This window comes from Narcine bancroftii, chromosome 4 (genome assembly GCF_036971445.1).
Source record: "Narcine bancroftii isolate sNarBan1 chromosome 4, sNarBan1.hap1, whole genome shotgun sequence".
In the NCBI taxonomy this organism is placed as follows: domain Eukaryota; kingdom Metazoa; phylum Chordata; class Chondrichthyes; order Torpediniformes; family Narcinidae; genus Narcine; species Narcine bancroftii.
The window spans coordinates 3,039,580-3,051,519 of record NC_091472.1 but is presented as its reverse complement, the minus strand read 5'-3'; the positions used below and the strand labels follow the sequence as shown (position 1 = coordinate 3,051,519).

At 49.6% G+C, this 11,940-nt stretch overlaps 1 protein-coding gene across 2 annotated transcripts in view; it reads right to left on the bottom strand.

Moving 5' to 3' along the window:
* Positions 1–436: 436 nt before the first annotated feature.
* The window catches only part of LOC138760289 (sulfotransferase 1C4-like), a 33,309-nt gene continuing 21,805 nt past the window's right edge, over positions 437–11,940 (bottom strand). For both annotated transcript variants that reach the window (XM_069930659.1, XM_069930660.1), the window contains 6 exons: positions 7,482–7,610; positions 6,979–7,076; positions 3,479–3,605; positions 2,102–2,196; positions 1,498–1,678; positions 437–910 (listed from right to left, as the gene is read on the bottom strand). In XM_069930659.1, the coding sequence (XP_069786760.1) occupies positions 798–910; positions 1,498–1,678; positions 2,102–2,196; positions 3,479–3,605; positions 6,979–7,076; positions 7,482–7,610 (743 nt within the window). In that variant the 3' untranslated portion in view covers positions 437–797. The remainder of the gene's footprint in view (positions 911–1,497; positions 1,679–2,101; positions 2,197–3,478; positions 3,606–6,978; positions 7,077–7,481; positions 7,611–11,940) is intronic.

The window sequence follows — 11,940 nt, the reverse complement described above, 5'->3', positions numbered from 1 at the left end:
TGTACACTGACCGGTGTCTCTCCATCCCTCTCTCTCAGGGGGTGTATCTGTCCACTGACCAGTGTCTCTCAGTCCCTCTCTCTTGGACGGATATACATTGCAGTGACAATTCCACACATTGGGTGTAAATATTCTTTATTTGTAAAGTTTTCTCCACTGTTCCCTCTAAGTTGTGCACGCTCACACGATTTGCAAGCCGTACATGAAGGAAATTAATGGGCGCACAAAACGTTAGTAGGAATTAATTCTTATTGAAAAGAATCTGTTCACTAACTGTTTCTGTTAACTAGTTTGTCGGTTTTTCAAACACCACATTTGCACATCACTAAAGTACGTCACCACCTTCCCTGTCCCGGTTTGTACAGTGGCTGCCCGGCTGCAGCCATATTTGGTGGACAGTGTCCATATCGGAAAGTTCACAAAGATCTGTTTCACATTCTGAAGGTAATTACTGATTCTTTATTGAAAAAAATATCGATTCACTTTGTCGAATTCCAAAGAGGTGAAGCGCAAAAGAACTGTTCGTTTGATGTTTGATTTAATGTAACAACAAGCTGAACCAAGTCGTTCGAACGAAACATGTAATTTGATAGAAGGCAATCATACTTATAATAAAACATGCCAGTTTGGTCAGCCATGAGAGATGGGCTGGGCCAAAATGATCTAGAAGCAATTTCATATTTGCATTTGCACCAATATTCAAGTGCACATAACTCTGTCACAGGGAAACAATTTGCACAATTTTGTGCAACAGTAAAAATTCAAGGGAACTTTAGTCTTGTTAATTTCTCTATGAATCACAGGACCTCGCGGAACCGAAGGTCAGTCCCTGATAGCTTTCTTGTGTTGAATTCATCAAAAGCTTCATTCTGTGCCACGGTGAATAGGTTCTTCCAGTCACCAACTTCACCTGTGGGGGTGGGGGGAGGGAGGGAGAAATGAGGATGGTGAGAAGGGGAGGGAGGGAGAAAGGTGGGGAGAAGTGGAAAGGTGAGGGAGAGGGGAAGGAGGGGAACCGAGAGGGAGAAATTCAGGTTTGGGGGAGAGGGAAATGCGTGAGAGGAGAGATGGTGAGGTAGGAGAGAGAGAGCAGGGGGGAGAGGAGAGAGGACGGAGAGAGTGAGGGTGGGGAGAGGGGTGTATGAGAGGAGAGGAGAGTTGGTGGAGGGAGGATGTGACAGAGGCCAGGAGGTAAGTGAGTGGAAGGAGAAGGGAGATGGAGCGAATGTAAGAAAAGCAGAGGGGAGTTGGCAGGAGGAGAGAGTTGGGAGTGAGCAGATGAAGGAAAGAGGAGAGTGCACGCAAAGGGGGAGGGAGGGGAGAGGTAGACAAGGTGTTAGCATGAGCTACAAGTCCAGGGTCTGGAGAGCAGATCCGCCACAAGTTGCTGATCAAGGATATGCTGAGCTGATCCCTCACGGGATGAGGTGGGGACCCTTTCCCCTGGCCACTGGAGTTGACCAGGTCAGCTGACACCCTGCCAACCCCTGACCCTACCTTTCCTCATGAACTTGGAGATGGCCTGGTTGAAAATGGTGGAGGGCAGTGTGGAGTAATTGGCCATGGGGTTGTCCTTCATCACAGCGAACTGGGAGTGATGTACCACCTTCTCCACAGCGATCTCATCCAGAACCTTGCCCAGGAAACTGGCCACCTTTAGGATCTCCCGCCGAGGGTCCTGGGGAACAGGGAAGAGGCAGGTCAAAGGCTGAGAGATGAGGGGTGTCCTGGGGAACAGAGGAGGGGAGGTCGGGGCAGGGATGAGAGCAGGAAGGATGGGGATGAGGATTATCTGGACCTCCACACCTCCCCCTCTCTTGCTACCCCTCTCTCTCCCTCTTCCCCTCTTTCTTTTCTCTCTCTCTCTCTTCTCCCCTCTTTCCTCCTCACCTCCTCACCTCCTCACTCTCCCCTCTCTCGCTCCCCTCTTTCACCCATTCTCCCCCTCTCTCTCCCCCTTCTCTCTCCTTTCTCTCCCCCTCTCTTCCCCTCCCTCTCCCTCTCTCTGCCCATCTCTCTAACCCCTCTTTCTCCCTCTTCTCACTTTCCCCCCCCTTTCTCTCTCAGTCTTTCTTCCTCCCTCTCCCCCCTCAGTTTCTACCTCCTTGATGTCCTCGTAGAAGATGAAGAGAATTTGATGGAGTTTCCTTGCCTCCCACCATCCCAGAGCATGTTCGTAAGAGCAGCCCCAACTCACTGAAAGAGAGCACAGTCAGAAGGCAGGCCTTCATACACCCGATCCCCCGGAATGTAGGAGGTGTGTATGCCAGGGTGATGAGGTGCAGGTGTGTAATGGGGACAGAGTGGGGTGGAATGTGTGTGGGGAGGTATGGGGAGTGGGGGGGGGAGGGACAGAGTGGGGTGGAATGTTTGGGGGGAATGGGGGTGGAGTGTGTGTGGAGAGGTATGGGGAGTGGGTGGAAAGCAGGGGGAGTGGGGGCAGTGTGGAAGAGTGCGTGAGGAGGTATGGAGAGTAAGGGGGGAATGGGTGGAGTGAGGGGAGGAGTGCGGAGGGGGTGTGGGGGGATTGTGGAGGAAGTGCAGGGGAGTGGGGGATCAGTGAGGGGGAGTGAGGGGTGGAGTGTGAGGGGTATTGCGGAGGGGGTGTTGGGGTATTGTGGAAGAGGTGAGGGGGAGTTCTGGGGAGAGTGAAGGGGTAGTGAGTGAGGAGTATGAGGGGGAATGCGAGGGGAAAGAGGGATCAGTGAGGGGGAGTGGTGTGGAGTGGGAGAGTGCGGGGAGGTGTGAGGGGGGAATGAGGGATGAGCGAGGGGAGGAGTGTGGAGGGTGCCGGGGGAGTGGCGGAGTGCGGGAGGAGTGGGGAGGTGTGAGGGGGGAGTGAGGGATGAGGGTGTGGGAGTGTGGGAGGAGTGAGGGTGAGTGAGGGGTGAGTGAGTGGGGAGTGGGGGAGTGCAGGGGGAGTGGGGAGGTGTGAAGGAGTGAGGGGTGAGTGAGTGGGGAGTGGGAGAGTGGGGAGGAGTGAGGGTGAGTGAGGGGGGAGTGATGGGTGAGTGAGTGGGGAGTGGGAGAGTGCAGGGGGAGTGGGGGAGTGCGGGGTAAGTGGGGAGTGGGGAGTGCAGGGGAGTGGGGAGGTGTGAGGAGGGAGTGAAGGGTGAATGAGTGGGGAGTGGGAGTGCGGGGGAGTGGGGAGGATTGAAGGTGGAGTGAGGGTGAGTGAGGGGTGAGTGAATGGGGAGTGGGGGAACTGGAGGGAGTGGGGAGGGGAGAGTGCGAGAGTGGATTGCGAGGGGGAGTATGGGGAAATGGATAGGGAATGGGGGAGTGAGGGTAGGTGTGTGAGGGGTAGTGTGGGGGGAGTAAGGGGGATGTGTGGGGGAGTAGTGAGGGGAGAGTGAGGGGGTATGGGGGAGTGAATGGAGAGTGGGGAGGTGGGGGTGTGTGAGTGGAGTTTGACAGGTGTTTGTGCGGGGGTGGTGTGGGACCACCCACCCCGGTGAGGGTTATGGACAGGTCAGACCTTGCCCGTTGACGAATGTCTGCAGGAACTGGTCCCAAGGTCCAGGTTCGGGCATCGCCTGGTTCATCCGGTGGAAGTGGAAGTAGGAAACGGCCACATCCTTAGGATTTCGAGCAACAACGATGGCCTGAGGAGAAGAACATGTCACTGAACCTCCACGTCACCTCTGACCCTCTACGTCACCTCTGACCCTCCACGTCCCATCAGACCCTCCATGTCCCTTTCAACCCCTTTAATTGGGGAAGAACGAATGATGAAGGGATAAGGCGAGAATATTTTGGAAACAGATGATGCCTACATTAGACATTCATAAATCAAGATTAAAGTGGGAAAAAGATTTAGGAATAATAACAGATTAAGATGATTGGAGAACTATTTGTAAGGATAGTATGTCTCAGATTGTGAATGGTAGATATAGGTTAGTCCATTATAATTGTTATAGATAGAGAATTTAGGTTAAAATGGCTTAAGTTAAAATGTGATGATTAATCATAAAAAGGGAAGCCAGAACGGACAGGGAGCTTACTAGCAGCCAAGGACAAAAGGTTCAGCTGGATATGTTTTTTTAAACCTATCTTTTCATGGTCATAGTGAGAGACATGCAGGAGACAAAAGATTGATAAGAAGGGTGAGAAACAGAATTTAGTGTATGTAGAGTTCGCAGCGTACGTAACGAACGTGATAATTAAAAATGCAGTTGTACTTAGAATGCTTTTGCAATACTAACCAATTAAAACAGTATTAATAAGTAGGGGAAGGGCAAACAAAAAGTGTATAAAAATCAATGCACTGTATGTATCGGGGCTTAACTGGTGAGAAGCCAGTTGAGTCCAACTCTGCAGACTTGTTAATAGGGTTAGGACTGGAGAACAGAAAATGTAGTTCCCCTTGTTTAAAAAAGGTAAAAGGGAGCATTCTGGGATCTAGAAACATTTGGAGAGGTCCAGTCTACTCAAGGATAGTCAGCAGGGCTAACCCTAACCCTAACCCTTAACCCTAACCCTTAACCCTAACCCTAACCCTTAACCCTAACCCTTAACCCTAACCCTAACCCTAACCTTAACCCTAACCCTAACCCTAACCCTTAACCCTAACCCTAACCCTAACCCTTAACCCTAACCCTAACCCTAACCCTAACCCTAACCCTTAACCCTTAACCCTAACCCTAACCTTAACCCTAACCCTAACCCTAACCCTTAACCCTTAACCCTAACCCTAACCCTTAACCCTAACCCTAACCCTTAACCCTAACCCTAACCCTAACCCTTAACCCTAACCCTAACCCTTAACCCTAACCCTAACCTTAACCCTAACCCTAACCCTAACCCTAACCCTAACCCTAACCCAGCAAGGGAAGGTCGTGCCTCACAAGCCTAATTGTGTTTTTTGATGAGGTAACAAAAGAAATTGATGAGGGTTGGGTGATAGATGTGGACTATGTTGAAGAGTCAGGATAATGTGAACTATTTTGTAACTGCATAAGAATACACCCTGCTCCTGTAGTAACTGTAATCCACCACTGTGGGGCATACTTTGATGTAGTTGTGAGTGTGGACAGTTTCCTGAGATGGTGGAAGGCATCAGTAAGTCAAATCTCTTCTGTTATTTGAATCTTGCATCTTTGAGTTATTTAAGAAGCCTCCCATGTAGCTCAAGATACATAACAGTCAATAGTAAGACATTTGACAAGGTCACCAATTAGAGACTCGTTTGGAAACTCATGAGGCTCAGAATCAGTGGAACCTTGATTGTGTGGATAAAAAATTAGGATGTAGGAAGAAAGCAGAGAGTAGTCATGGAAGGAAAGTTTTCTGCCTGGAGGTCGGTGACTAGTGGAGGGGCCACAGGGATCTGTTCTGGGACCCCTGCTCTTTGTGATATTTATAAATGACCTGGATGAAGAGGCGGAAGGATGGGTCAGTGAGTTTATAGATGACACAAAGGTTAGAGGAGTTGTGGATTGAACTGAAGGTTGTTGAAGGTTACAAGAGGATAGAGACAGGATGCAGAGTTGGGCAGATGGAGTTCATTCTGGATAAGTGGGAGGTGATGCATTTTGCAAGGATAAACCAGAAGGCTGAGTCCAGGGTTAATGGTCGGTTACTTAAGAGTGTGGATGAACAGAGGGACCTTGGGGTTCAAATCCATACATCCGTCAAGGTCACTGCAAAGGTTGATAGGATAGTTAAGAAGGCCTATGGGATGCTGGGATTCATTAATAGGGGGATTGAATTCAGGAGTTGAGAGGTCATGCTGCAATTCTACAAATCTCTGGTGAGACCACACTGAGAGTATTGTGTTCAGTTCTGGTCACCTCATTATAGGAAGGATGTGGAAGCTGTGGAGAGGGGGCAGAGGAGATTTACAAGATTGTTGCCTGGATTGGGAAACAAGTCTATGAGGCAAGGTTAACAGAGCTGGGACTTTTCTCTTCGGAGTGTAGAAGGATGAGAGGAGACTTGATAGAGGTTGACAAGATTCTGAAAGGCATAGATAGGGTGGACGGTCAGCACCTGTTTCCCAGGGCAGGATCAGCAAACACCAGAGGACGTGTGTACAAAGTGAGGCGAGGGACATTTAGGGGAAACATCAGGGGTAAGTGTTTTATGCAGAGAGTTGTGTGGACCTGGAATGCCTTGCCGGGGTGGTGGTGGAGGCTGGAACATTTAAGGGACTCTTAGACAGACACATAGATGAAGAAAAATAGATGGTTATGGATTAGGGAGTGTTTAGTATTATTTTTTAAGGAATACATGGGTTGGCACCACATTGAGATGGAAGGGCCTTTTCTCTGACCCTTCACTTCCACTCTAACCTTCCCTATTACCTCCAATGGTCCGGTCCCCTCAGACTTTTCCCTTCCACAATGACGCTCCGTTATCCACTTCGACCCCTTTACCACTGTGCCAGTAGTGAGGTTCTGCAGAGGCAAGATGCTTCGCTGCCCCCTACCCCATCCTATAAGTGTGAGGTGATGCATTTTGCAAGGACAAACCAGAAGGCTGAACCCCTTGCTCTCTTCACCTCTCCTCCTTCACTCTCCCTCTCTCCTCCTCTCCCTTTCACCACCCTCACCCCCTCTTTCTGCATTTCCCCCACTCTCCCCCCTCTCTCTGCCCCCTCTTTCCCTCACTCTCCCCCTCTCACCCCCTTTCTCTCCTCTATCTCTCTCTTCCCATCTCCCTTCCCTCTTTCTCTCTCCCCTCACTCTCCAACACTCCCTCACACCTCTCTCCTCCCCTCTCACCCTCCCCTCGCCCCCTCTCTCCAACACTCTCTCCCACCTCTCTCCAACACTCTCCCTCCCCTCACCCCCTCTCTCCCGCTCTCTCCAACACTCTCTCCCACCTCTCTCTCCTCCCCTCTCTCCCTCCCCTCACCCCGTCTCTTGTCTTCCCTCTGTGTTCCTCCTCATCCCTTCCTTCTCTCCCCTCCTGTTCTCTGCCCACCCTATCCCTCCTCTCTCCCCACCCACCCCCCACTCCCCCACATGGACAAACCTTGCAGTTTAGCTCCCAGAATGATTTGGGCATCAGTTGGAAGGGGAGGTGGGTTTTGATGATCCTGGGAGATTCCATCTTCATGATCGTTTCCACTCCTGGAGACAAACACAGGTCAGTCCCCACCAGCCTGCCATCTCTTGCCCCAGGGCTCTGACCTCCTCTCCTTCCTCCTCCTTTGCCCTCACACCCTCCCCCACCCCTGCCTAGCCCTCACACCCTCCCCCACCCCCTCCCCGGCCCTCACACCCTCCCCAAACCCTTCCTCATTTCCTCCCCTAACCATCACCCAGTCTCACCCTCTAACCATTTCCACACTCTCCAACTTGCTCCGCCTCCCCTTTTCCTTCCATTCTACTCTCCTCTCTCTCCCTTTTTCCCATTCCTCTACCCTCCTCTCTCTACTCCCTCTTCCCTTCCCATCTCTCTCTCCCCTCTATTTTTCCCATCTCTATCTCTCCTCTCTATCTCCCCTCCACTCCGTCTCTCCACTGGTCACTTACCACTGGGGATATCTCCGTGGGCGAACATTTCTAGGAAGGGAATCCTCAGATAAACAGGCGCTCGTTTACTCTTGTCTGCATCCCCATCCATCAGGATCAGGTCCACAATCTCCTGCATCCAGGTGGTTCCTGCAGGGAGAGGGAAGGGGACAAAGGGATAGACCGAAGGAGGTGTGAGGGAGGGAGAGAGTGAGAGAGGGAAGTGATGGAGGGTGTGTGAGAGAGGAGGGAGAGAAGTGGAGAGGAAGAGGGGAAGAAAGAGGAGGGAGAAAGAGAAGAGGAAAGAGATGGTGGAGATAGAGATGTGGAGTGTGAGCAGGGAGGAGGGAGAGACAGAGAGAGGGGAGAGAGGGGAAAGAGAAGAGGGAAGATGGAGGAGAGGGAGTGGGCATGAGGTGTTGAAGGAGAGGGGAGAAAGAATGTGGGGGAAAGAAGGGGAAGAAAATTGGTGTGGATTGGATACAGATTGAGGGCTGGGAGCATCTGCCAAATCTGTACAAAGGAACCGCCCCCCCCTGAAATGTCCCACCCCTTCACCCCCTTCCCCACACAGGATGTTTTGGATTCCAGAGCCCCTGACTTTGGTCCTGACCCAACCCATGGGCAAACCTTACCCTCGCACCCACAGGTGAGACCTAACCGTAGCACCTTCGAGTGGAATTTACTGTTGCATCCATGGGAGGTGTTAGAAATTAAAGTACCTTTAAAGAAATTGCTCGAGACAAAAATTGAGAACAAAGAACATTTATTACTACAACAATGCAAAGTTGGGTGCTTCCCCTTACCCTGGGAATACACACACACACTGGGGCTCACCCAACTTTTATACAGTTGATTTCAGTGTAGGAATACCCTCCCCCTTACATTCTTCTGCCTCCTGCTGGAGAGGTTTGGCATTAGGCAATCCTGCCTGCCTACGTGCAATTTCAGTATACTTGGAGAACCAGGGGGGGTATCCTGTCGGTGTCCCTTCATGTCATTGTCCTTATTCACACCTTCCTGATTCTCGGGGCTACAGTCTCTTGATATGCAGAGTTGACTCATTCTATCTAGGGTTGGCTAATTTCATATGTATAAATCTGTGTATGGTTAGCTAATTAGAAATGTATGACTTGGTACTTCTGTCCAGGGCTAGGAGACCCTTATCTGATCCAGACTACCTCAACTTCCTACATTCTATTGTACCTTACCATTCCTTATCTTAGTCCTATGGTCTTGTCACAAAGACTAGAAGATTCTTATGTTAATCGTGCTGACTCTGCTTTCCTGCATCCTAAGCCCCAAGCTTATCCTGTTTGAACTGGTTACAGCCATTTTACTGATGAACTTTAGTTTCTTCCATGTTCATAATTTTAGATCAATTTTCCCATCTCTCACAGAGGGACTTCCACCTGCAGGTGGGCCTCAAACCTTACACCCTCGGGCGTGCCATACTCAAGCACCCTTGGGCGGGCCTCTCCACTGAATCCTTGAGGGGGCCTCACTCCCTCCACAGATGGGTGGGCCTCAATCCCTCCACCCTTGAGTGGGCCTGTTATATAGAGGAAACTTGGGATTATTTTATGCTGGAGCATGAACACTGCAAGACTGTAAGAGCCACATCACATTGAGTGGTGAGCATGTTCAGTGCGACATTTTATTCATACCTGACCAGCAGCCTGAGATGTGAGTAAAGATTTGTGCTTCTAAACTTACAAGCTTCTCTGAGCGTTTATTAAAACCTCCGATGGTACAACCGAGGACATAACATGGTGGCAGCGGTGGGATTGACAGAAACCCACATCAGATAAAGGAAAAATCCCTATGAACTAAAATAAACACGAAGAGAAGGAACAAAGTAAAAAAGCAGCATTACCTGACGACCAGAGCTGGAGAAGAAGATGGCCACCACCGCCACATTACACCCAGTCATGGACAGGGAAGCTGACGACGTCATAGAGGCTTTTAAAAAGTTCAAGGGAATTACACCAGAGGAAAATGTTAGTTACATCCTTCTTTGGACGGGGGAGCGAGGACTAGATCTGTTTAATAGCTGGGAACTGGCTGAAGGGGAAGAAAATAACCCAGAAAGGATATTAGAAAAAATGTCCTCTCATCTGGAACAGAAATCCAACCATAGAATAAAGTGATGAGTTCCAGGGATTAAAACAAGAGCTAGATAATTTCCTCACAAGGCTAAAGAACATGGCAGCAAAATGCAAGTTCAAAGAAATCGAGGAGAGAACAGTCGACCAACTAATCTGAGGAAGGGCTCATCCTGAAGGGCAGAAAGCTTGAAACTAGCAGAGGCTGTAGACTCAGCTCGGGCCTTCAAGGCCACTAGGAGGCAACTGCAATCCCTCTCCATGCAGGCCAACATGCAGCACAGAGAGAGAAGGGTCGATGCCATAAAGCGCATGCAGAGAAAGACGCAGACATCCGAGAACTGCAGGAGGTGCGGCAGATGACTCCAAGTTCACGAGGAAAGGTAGGGTCAGGGGTTGGCAGGGTGTCAGCTGACCTAGTCAACTCCAGTGGCCAGGGGGAAGGGTCCCCACCTCATCCCGTGAGGGATCAGCTCAGCATATCCTTGGTCAGCAACTTGTGGCGGATCTGCTCTCCAGACCCTGGACTTGTAGCTCATGCTAACACCTTGTCTACCTCTCCCCTCCCTCCCCCTTCACCTGCACTCTCCTCTTTCCTTCATCTGCTCACTCCCAACTCTCTCCTCCTGCCAACTCCCCTTCGATGACTGCAAGAAATGCCCCGCATATAATTCGACGTGCAGGACCTGTGGGAAGGTCAGTCATTGGGAAAAGATGTGTAGGTCTGACATGAAAAGTAAAAGAAACCAAGAATACAGAAGGAAAATACACCACGTCGAGGGAAGTGACAGCAGTGACTCCGACTCACTGACGCTCGGCATCGAAACAATACTCCTTCATGAGAAGTCCAAGAAAGGGAAGGGAGAAAAAATGAATTGCACAGCACGATCCAAGTAAAAAGAAAGATCAGAAACAAACCAACAACATTCAACTTGAAAATAAAGTTGGATACTGGATCACAAAGCAACATCTTCCTGCTTAGACTGTACCGCCAAATAAAGAATGGGTACCCGGATGAAGGTACACTAGAAGCTGCAAATGTCATGCTCACAGCCTATGGTGGCCTGTGATTAAACAACTAGGAAAAGTTCAAATAAAAGGCAGGCACAAAGGAAAGAGCATTAGATGCACATTCTACAGACCAGCAATCCTAAGCCTGAATAATTATCAGGAACTATAGCTAATCTCTGTAAACAATGAGATCAGGGAAAATAAAATGTCCACCTTGCTTGAGCAACACCATCCGATCACAAACAAGGCCGAGCTCATGGACATGTACCCTGAATGCTTTGATGACACATTCGGGTACTTTGGGGACTTTGAATACCACATAGACCCAAAATACAAACCAATAACCCATGGTCCACGGAAGATGCCAATAGAGCTGAAACAAAACCTAAAGCAGGAACTAGAAGAAATGAAAGAAAAACGAGTAATAACAAAGGTAGTGGAGCCAACTGAGTGGGTAAATTCTATAAAAGAAAAACCGAATGGCCGCCTAAGAATATATCTGGACCCCAAAGACCTAAACCAAGCAATCAAAAGAGGGCACTATCCAATACCAATGCTGGAGGACATCATTTCTGAACTAGCGGGATCCAAAATCTAGATGCCAAGAATGGGTATTGGAATGTGAAGCTGGATGAAGAATCGACACTGCTTACAACTTTCAACACTCCATTCGGCCGGTACAAGTTCCTGAATCTACCTTTTGGCCTAAAGGTGAGCCAAGACGTCTTCCAGCAAAAGGTAGATGAGACCTACATGGGATGCAAGGGCGGTGTCGGCATCACAGATGACATCCAGATCTTTGGCAGATACAAGTAGACCCACGATCTCCACCAACATGAGGCCATGGAGAGAACAAGAGGGGCCGGCATCAAACTCAATGCAGACAAATGCATCATTAAGGTGGAGGAGTGCCAGTTCTTCGGAATGATGTACACACCTGAAGGGGTCAGGTCAAGTCCAGAGAAGGTAACCCATTGCTGAAGTGGAACACCCAAAGGACATAAAGGAACTAAGAAATTTCCTCGGCCTGGTCCAATATACGAGTTCCTTCACCCCACACATGTCAGACCACACAGCCAACCTCAGAGAGTTTCTGAAGGAGGATGTGGAGTTTCAGTGGTCACCATTGCATCAGCGAGATTTCGACAAGCTAAAGGAAGTGGTCTGCAGAAAAGTAGAACTGAGCTACTATGACAGAAAATAAACAGTCACATTAAAAGTAGACGCTTCCACCAGAGGCCTCGGGGCAGCATTGGTGCAGGAAGGAAAACCGATAGCCTTGGCTTCAAAACCCCTGACAACAGCAGAGACCCAATATGCCAATATTGAAAGGGAGCTGTTGGCAGTCGTATATGGACGTGAAA